This window comes from Melanotaenia boesemani, chromosome 1 (assembly GCF_017639745.1).
Source record: "Melanotaenia boesemani isolate fMelBoe1 chromosome 1, fMelBoe1.pri, whole genome shotgun sequence".
NCBI classification, from domain to species: Eukaryota; Metazoa; Chordata; class Actinopteri; order Atheriniformes; family Melanotaeniidae; genus Melanotaenia; species Melanotaenia boesemani.
The window spans coordinates 30,256,914-30,277,782 of record NC_055682.1 but is presented as its reverse complement, the minus strand read 5'-3'; the positions used below and the strand labels follow the sequence as shown (position 1 = coordinate 30,277,782).

General features: G+C 39.5%; 1 protein-coding gene across 4 annotated transcripts in view; it reads right to left on the bottom strand.

Annotated features, from left to right (window-relative positions):
• celf6 (CUGBP Elav-like family member 6) overlaps positions 1-20,338 on the bottom strand; it is a 145,744-nt gene extending 125,406 nt beyond the window's left edge. For all 4 annotated transcript variants that reach the window (XM_041994421.1, XM_041994339.1, XM_041994501.1 and 1 more), the window contains exons 1-2: positions 20,033-20,338; positions 10,375-10,457 (exon numbers count right to left, since the gene is read on the bottom strand). In XM_041994421.1, coding sequence (XP_041850355.1) covers positions 10,375-10,457; positions 20,033-20,282 — 333 coding nt within the window. In that variant the 5' untranslated portion in view covers positions 20,283-20,338. The remainder of the gene's footprint in view (positions 1-10,374; positions 10,458-20,032) is intronic.
• Between the last annotated feature and the right edge of the window lie 531 nt (positions 20,339-20,869).

The window sequence follows — 20,869 nt, the reverse complement described above, 5'->3', positions numbered from 1 at the left end:
TTCTCCACAAGAAGTCCGAAGAGAATGTTGAAGACATTTGCATTTATAAATGCCACTGCTCTAGAGAATTTTAGGAGTCCGGTGCATGCATAAAACGACATATAACATGTTTCACACATGATTTGGTTGCCTACAAGTTTAAGATCCATATCCACCATCCCTTCAGCTTCTCCTTCACATCTCACTTTTCTATTTTTCAGTCACCAGTGAATGGTTAGGCTTTGCAATTAGGTGTTGCTGTTTTGTGGCAGCTCTCCTATACAAAAAAAAAAAAAATTGCCTGCAGATATAGTGCGATCACACAATAAATAACCAGAAGTATTAAATCTTACACACAAATCCTTACACAGTTTCCCCTGAACCTGGGCTGTCTTTGTTCTAGACCAGGGGTGCCCAAGTTCGGTCCTCGAGATCTACCATCCTGCAACTTTTAGATGCAACCCTTCTCCAACGTGCTTGAATCAGATGTCATCTGCATGTCATTCAGCTCTGCAGAGGCCTGGTAACAAGCCAGTCATTTGATTCAGGTATGTTGGAGAAGGGTTGCATCTAAAAGATGCAGAATGGTAGATCTCGAGGATCAGACTTGGGCACCCCTGTCCTAGACCATCAAAGTGTGGGTGCCATTCTGGAACCAGTCTTTCTGACCAACAGTCAGTGCCTGTGGCTGTCGAAATGCAAAGTAGTAGCTCAAAATTTGGCGCTGGCTTCAATCAGGCTTCTCTGATGCATTGTAGGTTCCACCAAATCTGACCAGCTGACTTGTTTTAAGTACCCTTTGTTGTTTTTCTATGGAAATAGCATGAATCAAAGAAGAAAGCTAAGAAGGATCAAATTAGGCATGTGACCTTCATTTGGAACAAGAGGTCTCAGGTAATTCACAGCTCCATCTATTTATGGTGACAGCTCGACATGAAAAACCAAACAAAGCTCCCAAATTCCAAACCAGAATGGCTCTGCATGCTCCTTTACTTCAAAGGTCTGAAACTCAAACTAGATCTTACAAAAAAGGATTTTAAGAGCTCTCACACACATTACGCACTGATAGCATAGTACTGTATGCAGACTGACTCACAAGAGCCCAGAAGCAGGAGCTATTCCCAGTGCAATAAAACAGGCAGACTAACTAATAGAACCACCCACACACCAAACATACTTTTTATCACACACCACATTCAGAAACAAGCACACACGTGCACACACGCACACACACACACACTCCTCTTTCTCCCAGCCTACTCATAGCTCGTTAGCTGCTACATAGAGGTGGTTGTTTTTTGCTGTGACACAGCCTGGCAGCAGCTCGCTGTATCTGCTGAGAACGCACCACCAAAAATACTTCACTTAACAAACTCCTCTGATTACAGTTTGACTTTCTCGCTGTCTCCTCCTTTCCCTCCTGTCTTTAATCAGCATGTAAACAAGCACAAGGTCGTTTTCTTTCTTAAATGAAATGGGGGAGATAAGACGAGCATGACGCAGTTAATCCTTTGGACACACTGATGGAGGAGTTTGTCCGGGTGATGTTTGACTGTTAATTATTCAGGAATGCTATCTCTCATGGTATTTCTCTTTAATGATGACCTGTCAGTTATCTCTAGCTCCATCTTTTTTGCCTCATCTATGAACCTGGTTTCCCATGTTCTTCCTAAAAATGTCAAACCTCCTAAAAATGTCTCCTGGTCATCTCTGTGTGCGTATGTCAGATCATTTTAAAATCAACCCAAGGTCTATTCACATTTGATTAATTGTGGGTTTTGATTACTTAAACCAGGGCCATTTTGAATAGAAATTGCCATTTGGATTGAAAACTGAAAACTTTCAATGAGATCACCTCATCTTTGCCATCTTTGCCAACAGAGTGTGGTGTCAACATCTGTTTCTGTTGCGACACCCTGTATCTGAAACTAGACTGAGACATTTTCACTTGTGAGTTACATTTTGATCTTACTACATTGATTTAGATTTAAATAATTTAACTTTAAACACTTTGAGCACAAAACAAAAATAAATCTGCAAATTAATTGTGTTTATATTATTATTCTAGTTTCTGTAGCTAAACAGCTCAGCACTGATGCAACAAAAACTTTGAAGTCTAATTGCTTGAGAAAATCTCATGTTTCAGCATGAAGCTTCACAACATGACAGCAATCTAGTCTGGAGAAAAGTCTAAAAGTATCACTTTTGAAGGTATGACAGCACCCAGGCCTCATTTCCTCTCCTCCACTATTTATCAGCCTTTTCCTCTTCCTCAGTGAAGCAGCAATGTTAACAATGCTGTCCCCACATTTGCCAGTTCTGCCTCATTACAGCTAAAGAAGTGGATAAATTAGCACAGGAGAGTGTGCACGGCGGAGTCCGACTCCACCTGTCAGCAAAGGAAGGATGGTGAGCATGTAGGTATGAAGGCGGGAAGTGTGAAGGAACTGCTCAACCGTCAACACGTTTTAAAAGAAAAGTCAGCCATTAAAAGAGACTCTCGTCCTTCCAGTATCATTACCTGAGGTTCATGGTTCAGTATTTTAGAAAAAGTCATATTTTTGTCAGTTAAGGATTTCTCTTATTGGATCTATCCTCTTCAGTACGTCTCCACAGTAAGTTCTTTTATCTATTTTTAATTCTAATCAGCTCCTTTTGCATATTGTGGAAATTTAGACATACATGTCTGTGTACATACTGAACTGTTTTCTCTCTATTTGCGACTTTAACATCATAGATAAATTCTTTATCATGCTTTATAACATGGGCCTAAACCTGTGTTTTAATAGTTAGTTGAGATCAAAAGGACAGATAAGCCTGGTTGTTGCCATCTTCTCAACACCAAAATTCTGTTGCCCTGCAGTCTTTAAAAAGCACTATCTCTCCAGCTCATCTGTACACCGCCTCTGGCCTGCCATCTTTATGGGCTGGTTAAAGGTGGTCCTACAATCAGCTGTGTTTGTAGCCTGTCCACATTTGCCAGTAAAACAGCCAGACATTCCACGATGTCCGCCCGCCCGCCTGCCTGGATTAACATTTCACACTCTCCAAGGCTGAAAATCCCATCAGATGGAACAAAATTAATTTTTGTACAATATTCAGGGCCACAAGCCAAATAATAGGAGACAACGCTGAGTGCATCCCTGGATTGTGATTCCATTCACTCCCTAATCGGCAGGATGGCCGAGGATGGTGCGGCAGCGTAGTAAATGCTTTCATCCCAGGGGGATAAGAAAAACAATGGCCCTTTTTAATTTCTTTTCTAAAGCGGGCTGCAGAAAGAAATGATATAGACGTAATTGATGATGAGGAGAGCATTGGGAGCCTTAAAGGAGGTTTCACGTCCAGTGCCCAAGCCTTTTTTTTCTACAGTACTTTTTGCTTCATAGTAGCAAACGCTCAGAGCTCTGAGGTTTGACACATCTGGCACAGAGGACAAATTGATCAGCAACAGAACACAGTTTGTCCTTTTAGAAGAATGTGCTGCTGCTGTGTGGCCTGAGAAATTAGTTCAAACTGCAGCATGAGTTGTCTGGGAGCAGATGTGCTGAAGAAAGGTTCAGTCTGCTGATAAGATGCTGTCACTCTGCAACATATATATACCCATATCCTGTGATCCTCCCCATGAAGCCATTAGTATTTAATATACAATAGGGATTATCTACTTTCAGATTAATGAAAAGGAAGAAGTAACATGCTCATTTTTAAGTGTGCTTATGTTCACTTTATTGAGTAAAGGTTTTCTTCCTAAAGCCTGGTACACACATAACGATGTTTTTAATCGTTGAAGATTCTTTATCTTGTCGAGACCTCACACGTGAAGACAAAAAAAATGTGTTTTGATCATACTGTGTGTGGTGTGCTCCGATAATCTAATCACAGAACAACACACACATAATGATGCTGTCCCGCAACTCATCTACAATCTAGTCCTCCAAGCTGGACAAACATCGAAACGTAGAAGAAGAACCATAGCAAAAACCGGCAAAAAACAAAGAAGAAACATAGTAACAACCGGAAAACACAACACACAGTATGGAAGGGGATACATAGGACGAGGGAATGATGGTGGTCTTGGGACTTTTGTTTAACAGAAAAAGCCAGAACTAAAAAAATAACAGACTGGAGACGGCATGAACACGAACTTTATTTACTTCCTTGTTCCCCAGCCAGCTCGCTCTCTGATTGGCTACATTCCGTACCACATCACCATCCACACAGTTACAATACACGAGTCGTCGACGTTCCTAAGAAATTGGCTCTGAAAAATTGAACATGTTCAATATTTCCGACTGTCGGCTACAACCCGTTTCGAAGCGGATTATCAAGACAAATAGTAACACACCACAGACCAAATGATAATTGGACAGGGAAATCTCATAATGATCAGCCGTTTGCCGTCCGAGGTCAGGAAGAGGCAAAATTGGGACAAAAACAGTCCAATGTGTGTGTACCAGGCTTAGTAAATTAAAGTTGTTTGAAAGAGGCTAAAATAATTACTTTTCTGGTTAGATTAACAATCCCTACTTTTTCAGATTTAAGTAACGTTAAAAGAGTAAAAAAATCCTCCTTGCTTATTGTCACTGTGCATTGAGGCACACAGACATACAGCAGGCATGCAGCAGCTATGTCTGCAGTGTGTGATGAAGGGAGAAAGTGTCAAGAACATGGATGCACTGATCCATAGCCCCATGGTGTGTGCTTAGTGATACATAATACCTATATTGTACATTCTTCCTTCCACCTATTTTTGGATGAATAACACCAAGTCAACTTTCTGCACTTTTCATGCACTGAGGGAAAAAGCATTTTGTCAACCAGTTTGGTTGAAGTGGAAACCCAGCCTAGTCTTTCAAATTTGAAGATAAACATATCAACAAGTGGGTATTTGTTGTGTTAATTTTACTTATGTTCCTCTCTGGTATGCCTGGCTGCCGTATCATTAGGACAGCTGTCAGGTGTTGCTGGTGCTCTCTTTACATAAACGTTCAGAAATGGGTGGAATGCCACCCTCGTCATGGACTATGTGGAAATTAGACAGGGAGACGGAAGGTTGTGGAGATACAGTCAGGCAGGAGAACATTTTGGAGTGAGGGTAGGAAAATGAAGACAGTGAAGCGAGTTAGAGACAAAGAGAAGCTGAATATTGTTTTTTGTGGAAAATTTTAATTGGCTTACGGGCTACCGTAGCACCCAATTAGCATGCTTGTTACATGGAAACACCAACAGCTAATTGGCCTGTGAGGAGTAAGCAGCGTGGCCCTGAAAGTAGAGACCAGAATTCATTTGAAGCTCTGTGGCTCCAGTAGTGCCATGTTAGGGGGCTATTTGGCAAACAGTTGTGAATAACATTTTGCTGTTTCAATTACAAATATTAATTAGATTTTCTTGCAGTCTTTATTGCCAAATGGGGTAAAAAAAAATAAATAAATAAATAATAAAACAATTGCAATAAAGTTTATGGGCCATCAAATTAAATAATTCAGTCATCAGGATTTTTTTGTGAACAACAACTTACCTGTTCCTATTGTTTGCGTTCACAGATGCTGACAAGGAGAAATTTTAATTTTGTATAAATCACTGAGTGAGACCATTCACGAACACATCTAACCTGCATATATACATGTGTTCAGCCATGTAATGGGGAATGTACAGAAACTATACACAGAAACACTTCGAGCCGTTGAAGGGAAGGAGGCAAAATATCTGATTACATTTACTGTACAAACTGCAGGAGCCAGATCTGATGCACAGGACATCAAGAGCTCATTGTGCTCTTTACATGCAATTGATCAAACAATGTAAACAAAGCTTTCCTCAGCCACAACAGGAGGAGCCAAATTCCCTTGTGGCAATTTGAGTGTGATGCACACTGTGCAAGGCTCAGTATGTAATGGAATTTAAATCAGGCAAAATATAAGAATTTCCCTCCTCTAGTTTTTACATCTAACCTGCAGTCACTCATTTTTGTAAACTGCAAAGGGCACATTATAAAAATATCTATGTTGCATGAATAAGATAAATTCAGTTATCAGGAAAATAAAGTAATAAACTAAACACTGCTATTTCATATGAAATATCTCTGTAATGTAAACATTTTATTTGTCAGAAAAGTAAAATACAACAAACTAATTTTAAAATGAATTTCTCCAACTCAGCTATTTAATAGTTTACATTTGCTGTTGAACAATGAGCCAATTAAATTGTGACTTCACTTAAAAATAGCTATCATGCTACCCTGGTTATTGCAACCAAAGTAAAAAAAACTGTGATTAAAATGTTGTCTATGAACCAACAATGGGATGTAAAGAAAACATTGTTTTCTTCACATCCACTGGGTAGCAGCCTCAACACTAACCTGTTGATTGTATGAAGCAAAACAACCTTTTTGCTCGAGCCATAAAATATTTATTAACAGATATCTTCTTTATATTTGGACAGCTTGTGTTTCTGATGTTTGAGGAACACAGTCACCCTTTCTATGTGATGCACCATGCATCTCTGTTCATACCCTAGGAGGTGCTTCTTGTGTTTGCTCTGTGGGGGAACAAATGCAAAACGGAACTTTCCTTCCTTGGAAAATATCACTCTGGTTCTCAGATCTCTACATGGATTTTGTATGCACCAGAATGGCATCAAAATGTTAAAATTTTGAAGCAGGTGTATAAGACTCTGAATGGCTCTGGTACAAAATAAATATCGGATCAGCTGAGGCCATGTGAGTCGCCAAAGCATCTAAGATCATCTAGGTTAAGTTTACTTTCCATCTTGAGAGTTAAAACTAAACAAGGAGAAGTGTTTAGTTTTTATGCTCCTAATATCACAAACAAACTACCAGAAAACCTTTAGTTCTTTAAAATTGCATCTGAAAACTCTTTTATTTGCCACTGCTTTTGATTAAGATAGTTTTTTTTTTTTTTTTTTTCCTTTTCTTTATGAATACATTGTCTCACTTGTGTCCACTGACAGTGATGGTAACAGTAATAGTGATAATGATGATTATACATTTCCCATGTCTGTTTGCATCACATATAACCCACTGTATGTATTCTATTCTTGGAGTTATCTTGTACATAAATTAACCTGCCTTGCCTTTTCACAGATGCCAGCAGAAGTTTAAGACAGGCCATGGCTTCCTGAAGCCAGTTGGTCACCAGTGCAAGAGATTATCAAACTCACATGCAGACAACACCTTTACCCTCCTAATTATTCTTAAAATGTTTCCAAGTCTGTCACAACTCACAGTTTAAATCATTGAAATTTTAATTGAATAAAGGTAATGAATTTTTCACTAGAGCTTTGTAGAGAACCAGAAAGACCTTTAGCACTGTAGCTGGATTTATGATTCCTCTAAAGCTGAATTTATTCTTGCATGGCGTCTGCGTACGGACGGGCCAGTGTTGCTGTCACTGGTGAAATGTGCTCTCGCAGTGTAAGGTTTATGGTGTTGTGTTGCAGTTTCTCTTTTGAATCTGAAGGTGGCAGTAGGGCTGGTATCGCCTGTTAAACTCCACAGGATGGAGTTCTTTCCGTGGTACATTTCATATTTTAGAACAACGGCGGCCGACATTGCATGCATATTTCCTAACCTCCTCAATCAGCCTCTCATTAACTTGCTCCATTCTGTGTTGTTTTTTTTAAAATGGCAGCTACAGCACAAATTCAGCAAGATCCAGAAATCTGGAAAAAAAAAATCTGTGATCACAAACTGACCAATCACAAGGGAGTACTTCTGCATAAATTTGCTGCATAGCAGGAGTGCACATCAGGTCTGGAAAAGGTGCGCGTCAAGCCTCCATGTACCTATGGTGAGCATACGGTGGTGACGCCATAACCAACCTTGCACAGACAGTACACAAGTATTAAATCCAGCTTAAGATGAACACAGAGGCTACCATATAACTCTGCACTCTGTATGTTGTTTCATTACATCTATAAAATAAAATACCACCATTAAACAAATATATAAAATGTAACAGGCAGTAGTTGTAGGCATAATTATAATGCTAACACAGTAGCCAGTGTTTTGCCTGTATAGCTGTAGGTGGCTGTCTCATTTTCACGGCCCTGCCTTTTGCTGTCTTGACTCTGATGTCTTTCTCTTTTTTGTGTTGCAGTAATTGGAATAAAAGTGACTCCTGTTTGACATTCATTAGCGCCCTACGTACTCAAAGTAGAAGCAGAGTTACATCAAGTAACGTCTGTTTTAAGCTTCTTGTGTTTGAAGCACATAAAGAAATTCACCACAGTAGTATAGAAACCATGCAGCGAAGTAGTGTTTGGTGGTGTAACTACAGGCCTGTGCAGACGCACCGCCACACAGGTATAAATGATCACAAAGGCATTGGAAGCTTAAATATTCTCCTCCATAAGCTCGGCTTTGATCTAACATGAAGCATAAATCAAGCTTAAGGGAGGAAGCCAAACAAGGACGTCATGCTGGTAATGTGTGTTTAACAGTCTAGCTTTCTCTAGATCTTACTTGCACATAGGGAAAAGGATGACTATTGTATAATGACAGTCAGATATAACTAAGCCTACAAAGCTAAAACAAGACTGTGCTTCTGCTAAATGATTTACCTGAGCCAAAAAAGTATTAAGCCAATGTTTGGATTATTTTTTGCATCATCCATCCTCTTGAAACAAAGAGCGCAGCCCTTTATTTTTTTATTTTTATTTTTTTTTTAATACCACATGTCTCATTGGAACAAAATGTGAATTTTTTTGCCTGAAAATCACACAGCCACTACCGGACTGAACAATCATGTCTGCAACAGTGTGTGGAGAAGCCAGTGAAATGGCAGTATTATACGAGTGAGCATCTAAACCATTAGGCCATGACAGTGACAATGAGGCTTGTCCAGAAGTGTCACCTCTCCCAGTATTTGTCTGTCTCCATCTCCCTTGCACTCTCCTTGTTTTCTCTCTGTCTTTGCCTCTGTGCCTATCTTTATGTCTCATACACACACCCACACACAGAAAGACAGAATGTCTTTATTAGTCTTCTTTATGCGGCCTGTGCTCAGCCTGAGATTGCAGGATTGACCCCTTGCTGTGAGCTGTACAGGGGAAATGTTTACTCAAACCCCACAGAACATGCCATTAACCTCTTTCTAGATAGAAGACAAACAAGAATGTCCCTCCATAAGGGCAATATAGACAGGAACACCAATCCAGGACCATCATTGCAATCATCTCATTATGAAGCTGCGGGAGGCAGTAAGGAGCTGGGGAGTCCGGTCTCCCAGGGACATTTTCACTGCAGTGTACCAGTGTGCCTAACATCCAGCAAAGTGCAAACAACTGATTTAACCCAACAGTCAGGAACAATATGAAGCCCCATAAATGCATCAGCCACCTCTGCCCCCTTTATTAACTGGTCCATATGCATAATCTCTTCCTCTTTTACTTCTCGTCTTTTCTCTTGAGTCTCCTGTCTCTTGCCCCTTGCTGCCTCCCAGGAGATTCGGAAAGATATCCTCAGGCTCTGATTAAAGACTCAACCTGGGAGGTTGTCCTGGTGGTGAAAGGAAATGGGGAGGCAGAGAGACCCAGTGAGAAGTAGAAAAGCTTCCCATCCTAGGGACCTGCGGGTGTAATTCAATCACACCTCGATAATTCCCCCGATGTTAGAGTCGGATCCCCCTCCCACATATCAAGTGCAGATAGACAGCACAGGCTCACGCTCATCTAGACTGAGGGCCTCCTCCTGGGTGGGCTTAAGAGCCCACTACTGGGTATGTTTTACCTGTGTCATTTGAAGAGGCCATTATTTTAATTGAAAAAGTTACCTGCCTGCCAAAGGCAAATGTTGGAAAACGGGCAGGAAAAAATAGGCACAAAAAAAAACAAAAGAAAATGGGGAAGATTTAAAACATAAACACCAGATGGTGATATACGTGGTAAAAATGATTGTTTATACTTACTGTTTGATTATATGTGATAATGAGAGTGGGATTCCTCAAGGCAATTAGTGTCTGTGGCAGCCATATTGTGGGAGGACAGGAGAAGGACGGCATGGCCTGTTATGAAGGAGGGCTTATCAAATATCTCCGGCGGGGTGATTAGTGTAATAAGACACTGCAAGGTGAGATAGACCACTCACACTCTTTTAGTATGTCTGCGGGTGTGTTCGTATGTGTGTGTGTGTGTGTGTGTGTGTGTAAGCGAGAGATGATGTGTGTAAGAATCAAGAAAAACAGAGGCTGAGAAAAGATGATCTGTTTCAATATCTGTGTCTGCATTTAAATGTGTATCTTAATGTATAATGTGTCCCAGTAAGCCTCTGTGTGTTGGTGAGTGTGAAGTAATTCCTATGATCATGTGAGTTCTGATACAAGGCTGGCAGCCCCGAGGGAGTTAGCCTGTCACAGAGGGCAGATTGGGGGCACTTACCCCTGGCAGAGTCTTCTGTTCATGGAGGGCGCTCTGGGCCTTCAGTGCTGACTCTCTGGCACAGTATGTTAGAAAGGCACATCCTTCAGTATCAACAAGACAGGAAAGAGAGGATAAAAGTATTATTAGACTTTAGAAATGTATGCATTTCATGTATGTGGTGTGTTTTAAGACACTTGCAGAATGAAGTTACAAAAAAGCATAAAATGTAGAAAGTCTGAAGTCACATTCTCCTTATGAAAACCAGAGTTCAACATTTAGTACCCACCAAGTGCAAAGTAAAAAAAAGAATTATTTTCTAATATAAACCCATTAACACAAAGTGAACAGAGCCTCATTACAAAACATAGCTTATACTGATTTAAACAAAGGTCTAATCTTAATTGGATAGTTCTATTATGTAACTACAAGTTGCATTGTAAAGATGTGAACCCACCCGCACGCTTCTGTTTCAGTGTTTGCTCAGAGCTCAAGCATCCGTACAGTCGACTTTTAAAAAGCTTACTGTAAACCTCCAAATGGAACTAGAGATTTAAGATTTCATCAAGGTAATTCTGTTCTACGCATGGCCAAAATATAAGGCTCACTGGAGTTTTACAAGCCATTGGAATTCATATACCCCGTCAACTGAGATGTGGCTCTCTAAAGTTAATAGCTCCATACCCTCAGAGAAAATAACATGCTGCTTGAGAAATAGGATTAAAATTAAACTTTTTTTTTAATGTGCCACCCCTTTTGGATTAGATCTAGTGAATTCATGCATATCTTCACTCCTTATGAGGATAAAAATTTTTACCACATTGCTTGCATTAATCTAATGTAGTAAAAAAGGACTGAGCAAAGCAAAGTGTATAAAATACAGGTATGAAACTTTTACATGCATTAAGATTAATTTCAATGGAAGGTGGCTGAAAAAATGTTTAGTTACCCCCAACCAGGTGATATTTCTCCCCTACTGATAAAAGAAAATTATGCCTGCTCATTTCTGATCAATGATTACTGTCTTAGTTACTGAACCACAAATTAGTTTGCAAGAAACAAGTGCCCTCACACATCACTAGAGACTTGTCTTTGAGATGGAAAATTCAGGAAACAGAATGTAAATACCTAGTGTATAGTAAATAGGTCTCTGACAAAAATGTGACAGCTTTCATTAAAGGTTGAGTTGTTGCTCTGTTACGTGCTTGGCAGAGCTGACAATGGGTGACCCTGTTCAGAAGAGGTTTTGCACTGTGCAGCATAATTTCCCATTACTACATGTCACACCTACTGCCAAGGATTCCCATGGGAGAATATACACACACAGTCACACGCAAGTGCACACACTCACACTCGCTCAAACTGAAGATACCCAGCATGCCTAGCAAACCATCATCCCCGAAAGCAAGCAGCACACTGGCACATGGCCAGAAGAGCTCCTTTTCCACGACAACCTTCACCCACCTCCACAACTAGACAGTTACTCAAGAGGAAAAATCACCTAAAAGACACTGATGAAACGGCGTGCCTCACAGCAAAGCAGAAAAGTTTGGGAGCCTGGGGAAACACTCTTCATCCTGTGTGACATTACAAAACTGTGGAGCATGAGCCAAGGCCTCCCAGGGGACAGGTTCAAGCAAAGGCTCATGGGAGTTGCAGGCTAATGATGACACTCATCTGCCCCTGCCCTTGGATTATTATGAGATTTATTTATTTATTTATTGCTGTGTTGCATTTCTACATGTTGCATTTTTATTTTGGCACATCTGTCACCACTATTTTATCAGAATTTACTGATAGAGGGCATCAAAAGCAAAGTAATCAGTTTATAGATTTATGCAACTAAATCAAAAGCTGCTAAAGGACTTTTTGGCCAAATAGTAAATTTCTTCTAAACATTTTTTTCTTTTTATAGGTTTTACAAAGTTATGTGCATTTGTGCAATACTTTTATTGAATTTGTATTAAATATAGAAAAATATAGTTTTTATGGACTATATTTAGTATTATGTTTATATTAAACATACTATAGGGCAGGGAAAGCTCATTTTACCTTTATGAATAATGCTGCTGTACATGGTCCTCGTTCAGTAAAATAAACTAAATAAATTACTAAATTATACATCTAACATTAATTACATTTACATCAGATGTTAATAATCAATTTATAATGTCCCTGTAGTGAAATAACATGATCATTTTTTACAATGTTTAGTTAAATTGTACTAAAGGATTTTTGTTAACCAAGTCATGTGAGCTTTACTTAACTGTTCAGTCTTTAAAAAAAAAGAAATACAAGCACAAGTACAAGTAAACCCATCACTTCCTGGTGTATAGTCATCTAATTGTTTGAAAAAGTAATATGATATTAAAATATCTTGTTGAAGTGGACTTCTGGTGCGTGTCTTTGAATATCCAGGCTTATTGCATGGCTGCCTCTGCTTCCTGACAGTGGTGGGATATCTCCAGGATACAAGGAAAGCTTCATATTCATGAGTGCTGGCTGAGAGTACAGCTGAAGCTTAAAGTAATCACTCACTTAGAGATCCAGATGTAGAGCAGATGAGAATTTAACTTGAAGAGCATGAGGAGAGAAAAAGTGGATGTTGTTTGAAGGGAAGTAGCAGCTGCTTGCAGGTCAGACTGTCAGTTTAACACTTTAAGTTGACCAATTGGCATTAGATTATATTTGTAATCGTAAATTTTCAGATACTATTGCTGCCCTTACATGCACTGACACAGATTTTAGAAACAAGCACTTTGACCTTTGGTCACAAAGTGTTTCTAATGGACACAACAACATAATCACAAAAAACTGCTTTGATAGGATGTTCAATGTGATGCAGTTCATTACTGCAACTTAAAGAAATCATTAACTTCATTTGATAATAGCTGAAAAAAACATAACTTTGTTTTTTAATATTCATGTTTAACATGTCGTGTTCAGCAAATACCATAGATGATACTTTAAAAAATCCTTTACTAAGTTTAAATTGGCGAAATAACTTCACTGCATTAATTTGGAAAAGGAAGATGAAAAGCTTGTGAACATGATTTGAAAATTAGGGGTAAGCTTTGTGGAGGTTCAGAAGACAGACTTGTGACTTCCTGTGATGAACAGGTTAAGTGGGGTGAAAATAATACTTTGGTAATCAAATACAATTTACCACACTATAATTTTAGTAAGGGACGAAAGTCCAACCAATTGGAGGTAAGGCAAATGGAAAAGTAAACCCTGTGAACTGGTGCAAAGAGAGCAGGAAATGCAAAATTAGTGTTTGCATTTGCAAGACACGTTTGGATAATTACTTTAAGAACTTCTCCCCCTCCTTATGCGTTTTCAAACAATTTGTTTTAAAATGGAAATTATGTGTGCTCATAGCTGCATGTATCCAGGCATTACAAATTGTTTTTTTTTTTGTTTGTTTGTTTTGTTTTGTTTTGTTTTTTTTTTTTTACTTTTTTTCTTAAGGCTTCAGGTACATGTAATTGAAAAAAACTCTAGAACAAATTTGTATAAAATTTCAATTCATTAGCAGTGAATTCATGAATGATGAGTAATTTACTCTTCTTCAGTTTCGTCGCACATCTGAACTGAGATGTTCATTAATGTAGGAAAATAATGCAAATTAATTTCCTAAAAAAGAAAAAAGAAAAATCTAGGCACTAAAAAAGAAAAAGAAAAAATTGTTGTTAAAACAACTGGATGCTGCCAAATGTGACAGCTTGACCCTCTCGTTGGTACTGAGACAAATACGATGTAAGGATTCATCCACTGCTTCCTTTGTCTGAGTTAGCCACATATTACCAGCAGCGCATCTTTCCATCTCTCTCTTGTTCCATCAGTCTACTTTGGAAACGGTCTGTTCACAGCCGTTAGCTGTCTGGTTCACACACAGCCCTTTTTCTAATGATCAAAGAGGTCATCTGTAGACTTAAGCTACACCTGTCACTCAGCTTACACAAAGCGTCAATCACTGTCTAGCACTTTCCTCTACAATGCTCCTGCTGTAGATAAAATCCAGTACAAGCATGGCTCCATGACTTAGTGGCCATTATTAAAAGTCAAAAGAACTGAATTTCACAGGAAACCGCAAATCTATCTAAGAATTGAACAGATACTCTGAAGGATTAGTTTCAATATTACTTCTGTGCTGTGGTTTGCTTTTGGCATTTCAATTCCTAAAAAGATTTTTTTCTTCTTCTTCTTCTTCTTCTTTTTTTTTTTTTTTTTTTTTTTTTTAATGTCACTTTGGCAGACTATTCATAGCCAATTAGACTGCATGGACCTACCGAGGAGAGGGGAATGGATGAGGATATTTAACAACTCTTTTGTATCTCTTCATGCTGGCTGTGTGGGACAGCTCAGAGTCCCTGCTCTCAGCATCAGAGACGGATTGATAGATAGCACTACTCAAGCAAAAGATTTGCCCCCCACTAACATTCAGCATGTCTGAACAATGCATGCACTCTAGCACTGACACTAAGTATTATGATAATGTAGTGCTCAGCAAAATGATGGATGTTAAACAGCACGACCTGGCTGCAGCATGCACTGATGAGGACCGTGCACGCCAATAGTGTCAAGTCATCCCACGCACTGTATAAGGCTCCCTGAAGATGTATAACTATCAAATCAACTTTACAGGCAACATTGTCTAACAACTACAAGATAGGATAGGATCATCTGCTAAAAAAAAAAAAAAAAAAAAGAAATGTACAGTTACATGTATTCACTTTAATGAGTAGAAAAATGTGACATATAGAATTCCACAGATAATCGAAGAAGTCTCCAGAGATACCCGAAACACTCAGAGTAAGAACTCATAAGGCACTAAGCATCTCTTCAAATTGTGGCAATAAAATCCACATCAAATATTCAGAGCAAACATGACATATTTTGATCTACCCTTAAATTCATAATTACGGTGCAATTTTTGTCACAGGACTCGGGCTGAGAAAAAAGGTAGTGCTGCAAATCATCCATTAGGTACGCTTCACTAACTGATGCCAGCAGTCATATGCATCATTTCTGTGAAACAAATTAAAGCTTTCTCACCCACCAAATAAGACAAAGACGTATTTCAATATAGATGTCAAACTATATTTATTGCACAAAACAAAATCTTTATGGACTTTTTTAAGGATTGTGGAGACAAGCTGATTATATTCATCTCTGTTTCTCTGTTGGTCTGCTGTGAAAAAATGTGTGTGTTATGAGAAAAAAAGTGGATTGAATTTGCCAGAATGTAACAGCGCTGGCAGTCTCCTGGGCCTTGGACATAATAGCTTGCCACTATCCATTGGGATATCTTGTATTTTTATGAACCAAACAGGATGCGCCAAACTACTTTTTAAATCGCTATGTGCAATTATTGCAGAACCTTTTGTTAGCGACATAGGAAAATACTCAACACAGTGTTGACATTAATACTGTAACTACTCTGAAGATTGTGTAGATTAATGTCATTTCATCCAGACAGGGTAACGTCAGGTTGAAACTGAACTCTACTGGACTGTGTGGTAGATCATTTGAGAGATTTCTGGGAGGAAACGATTCGAGACTGTCATGTGATTCTAACATCTATCAGCTGCCCAGCATATGTCATCTCAGAGAGCTTAAAACTTCCAGGTTCTAACAACAGCCTGAGAAATTACCCAACATCTTGAACTGGCAAAATAATTTGAAACATATAAACTATGTATTTTATCCAGTCAGTGTTTTCAATAATATGATTTGTTTGATGGACTGTCAAAAAAAGTAAAAATGACCTCACTGTTTACAGATTTTATTTGAACCTGAAAGAACTTTTTTTTAATGACTTTAAGCCCTATGTTAAGACATATTGTTAAACTTTAATTAAGCATGGTGAAGTTGGGCAAAAGCTGCTGTTTATCATTAACATTCAGTTGGAGTCACATTTATGGCAACCTGAAAAATATCAGCCTAAATGTAACATTCATTCTCCTTTATGTCTACTTCATGTCTTCACTATGTCTTAAACAAAAAGGAGTAAAGTTTCCTACAAAACCAAAACAATTAGTTGAAAAAGACTAGTATGATAAAGAGAACTCAGAGGAGGAGCAGATCCAGGTAACTGTTTTCTGTGGACCCTTAAGTAGTCAACTTTCAATATGCCTTTCTATAATAGTCAAGATAAAGTGCATATTTAACAAGCATCTCAGAATGCTGGGCATTCGGGCGCCTTTGATTGCAGCGATATCTACATGCTGAATAAACTCAATAGGACTCAGGGGAAGCTATAATGTTGGCTGTTAAGCCATAATCCAAATGGGAATTGTAAGAAATTCTGCCCTCTATCCAAAATTAAACTAATCCACAACCATGCAGGTACCTTGGCTGAATGTTTTAAACCTGTTAGTACTTCTTTGCAAATACACACAGCTCATATTGTGCACATTTAAAAAAGAAACTCTGTATAAAGAGTTTAAGCTTTAAATCAAAATTTACTCTGGCATGTAAAATACTGTACGAGTTTAGCAGTTTGGCACCACCCAGTGCAGCTGCTTTTACTTTTAAATTTCAACATTTTCCTTCTTCTTTATTAACATGATTAATATTAATTGTTATATTTTGTTTGGCTGGTTTAGTGTTAAGTTTAAAAGTAAAAGTACATCATAGTTATTACTGTATGTTAATTTCAGCCAGTAGTTGAAGCTCTTCTCCTTGGTGACACATCTACTTACACTATATACCTAATTATGTTTTGTTTATGACACTAATCCCATTTTCTTACTAGTGCACCATCTTGCCTCGTTCTACAGTTATCACACATCGACGCATTAGGAGATATGTACATGCTTTGGATGAGTGGCCAATAAGAAAAACTCATCCATATAATGCATTGGTGAAATCTTATTAAAAGTACACGCCTGTGCTCCCAAAGTGACTTTGAATGTCATGCGGGATGAAGTGGGCATAACACATGCATCAGAGTGGCCTTGGTGGAGGATGATTTGAGCGAGCATGCAGTACAGTCTGGCTTTGGAACAGGATTATCCTTCCCGTGGCAACCGTCCTCCAGAGTGTTGACATTCAGGGATGGTTGAGGACAGGCGTAAACAACACGAACATCAGAAATATTGTGTTTTAATCGATCGTCCAATCAGCTCAAAAGAGGAGCTTGAGAAGAAAGAGGAGGAGCGGAGTGCGCACCAGCGGCTGATGGTTGGAGGAACAGGTGGTGCATGAATATCTTCTGGGGTGTACGCATGAGACAGCACTGCTGAGCCCATGCTCATTTCTCACACAAGAATGGTTGAATTGTACTAATCAATAAGATCATGAACTGTAGCCACTGACTTACATATCATACATAAATTGCCTGCCTTGTGAATTATTATTTTAGCTGGACTGAGCTGATTTCAAATTCATTGCCACTGGTGCATATGTGAATGTGTTAAATGTTTGATTGTTCTTTATGTAGGTGTGTGTGTGTGTGTGTGTGTGTGTGTGTGTGTGTGTGTGTGTGTGTGTGTGTGTGTGTGTGTGTGTGTGTGTGTGTGAGAGAGAGAGAGAGAGAGAGAGAGAGAGAGATTAAAGTTACTTCCAATCAACATAATCAGTGGTTCTTTATGAAATAGTGCATAGTTAATAAAACATAGACTGTAGTATTTTTATGTTTACCCTAATAATATACATTTCTGACACAAAATAATAATAATAATAATAATTAAAGCCGCAAGCGGCATCCATCGGGTCCGAGCGGCCTGGACCCCGCCACCCGATGTTGCCATGACAACAGGTGGTGTAACGCGTTAAGGACCCAACAAGTATGAATCCTGTCAAGTTTGGTGCAGTTCCCACGTATTCCTGTGGAGATATGAGCAAACCGTGTTTCATGGCGAGAAGGTCATTTTCCGTCGGTTGCCACGGTAACACGCTTTCTGCTATTAGAAAGATTTGAATATCGTTTGGTCCCCAACTTGTGAGGAAGCTTCCCACCAAGTTTGGAGTCAGTCGCACGAATCCCCTCAGACTAGTTCGTTCAAATACGATGTGTGTAAAGTGCAAAAAATGGCCAAAAAATGGACGCACACGCCAAGATGGCGGGTACCCCGTTGCCATGACAACAGATGTTTGATTGACTTTTTTGCTCGACTCGGGGTGTTACACGTGTGTGCCAAGTTTCGTGTTCCTGCGTCGAAGTAGACGTTTGTGTCCCCATTATATTGGGGGTAATTTATTTTTTCTAGGTGGCGCTGTTGAGCCATTTTTGCATTGAAGTGTATGCAGTCCATAGAATATTGCAATTTTCGCCGGGCTTGAGGTGTGTGCCAAGTTTCACAACTTTTCATGGGTGTTTAGGGGGTCAAATTAGGGGTCGAAGCGCTTAGGAGGAGAAGTATAATAATAAACATAGCAGAAACAATAGGGCCTTGCCATACTTTGTATGGCTCGGACCCTAATAATATTAATACATAACATACATTACAATTACATTCAGTTTGTAAGGCTGTTTGTCAATTTGAGATGAAATTCTTATTGAAATTTTAGCAAATTATGAAAGACTTTTAATATAGATAGACATCTAATTGCAAACCTAACTAAAGCCTTTAAATTATAACTACATGATCGTTTACAAAGCTGTAGTTTGAACATATTTGAACATAATTTATATTTTTGGCAATATTTCTCCCTCTCCTAAACAAAATGCGTTTTGTTTTATTTTATTTTATTTTTTTTTTTTTGTTTTTTTTGTTTTTTTTTTATGTTCTTAGTATTATTTTTATCACTGGGCGGTCATTACAACCGGGTTGATACCTGATGTTCCGTGGCTTGTCTCACTAATTACTTAGTAAACACAGAGCCCGGTGGTTTTGGACAGAAAGTGGGGTTTAAGAGTGCGCGTTGTGAACAGAGAAAGCGAGAAGACGATGCATGCTGGATCTCATCCTCTACTATTATCCTGCTTTGTACTTCCTGACTGCAACCCGCCCACGGAGCACCATTACAATACAGCTGCCATGTAAATAGTGTTTTCCTCAGATAAAGCCTCCCGAAAAGTGGGCAGCATTTTAGCCCCCACTGAAAGGTCAAAGCAACATGTCAGCACCACCTTAATCACCGATGCTGATTGTCTGATAATGGTTTGCTTTTCCGCTCCTCTTAAGGCTTTTGTTTCCATCTGACATTATATGCCAGATTGTCTCTCTGATGGATGATGTCTTTATTTTATTATCATTATTATTTTTGAAGTTGTAAAGACATGTACTCAGCTGCAAAACAACACAGCATCCCGCGCGCTTGCCTACCTCTGTCCCGCCCCCTTAACTGGCCTTAACAAGGGTGCTCAGCACATGATTGTCAATGTAAACACACAAAGGCGTTTGCAGCTGTAGTATTCACGTGGATTGGCTGGACGCGTTAACAATTAACCATGCACTTGCAAGTCATTCGCCTCCACGTGTTCTGCCTCTCACGTCTCTTATGAACATATATGGCGTGTATGTGTGCTCGTAAAGGCTCTTCGGGGATCCCACTCTGTCCCAAACATCTGCAAATTAACACACTTTTTTTCTGCCCCGTGCCCACAATTGAGATGGGACCTTCCTTCTTCTTTTTGTTATTATTATTAAAATTATTATTTATCTCTTTCTCCATATCTCCTCTTAATCTCCTCAGCATCTGAAAAGTAACAGAGAGCAAAACAACCAACCTTTATGCATTCCCGTAAACCTGTCTTTCAGTACAGTGAGTTCGTATATCTTTCCGAATTCCTCAAACAGGGGTTTCAGGTCTTTTTCCTCCAGGTTTCTGGGAATCTGCCCGATGAAAAGCTTGATGGCGTCGTGGTCCTTCATTGGAATGGTGTTCTGGCCGATGGTAAGCCCGTTCATCCTGCCGGCGCTGTTCGTGGTGCTGAATCCATTCTCTTGCTGCACTCCGTTTGCAGTGACTGTAGCCATCTTTCCTCAATGGGCCGGCGGGCTGCACTCTCTCTCTCTCTCTCTCTTTCTCTCTCTCCCCCTTTTCCTCTCTCTCTGTAGTCAACTGCACAGTGCCACGGTGCACACTCTCCCCCCCTCCCTTATATCTTCCTCTCTTCCTACTCCTCCTCCAGTTCTCCTCCCTCCCTACTTCTCTTTCTTTACAGCCTATAAGCTGCCTTATTTGAAATCAGCCCTATTTATTTTATCTTTATGTTGTCATTTTACCCCCCCCCCCCCCCCCCCCCCCCCACACTCGACTGAGTGCCACTCTATCTCGTGACGTCATCTCGTACTTTTACGGATAAACCACGCCCACTCTCTGATTTTCATAATGAGCGTGGCCCAGGCCAATGGGAAAGCACGATGGCTGAGGGCTCCACAGGGCAGGATATGCAAACATTTGTGCAGAGTAGAAAGCTTGGGACATTGAAATCAGACAGAAGCAGCATTTGTTCTTCTTATCCGGCCTCTGTTTGGTGGTTTGGTTTTGTTTTAACAGTACAAATTTTGCTGATGGATTTCTTAGTTTTGTATAAGCAGCTGTTTGTGATTCTCTGTATCAT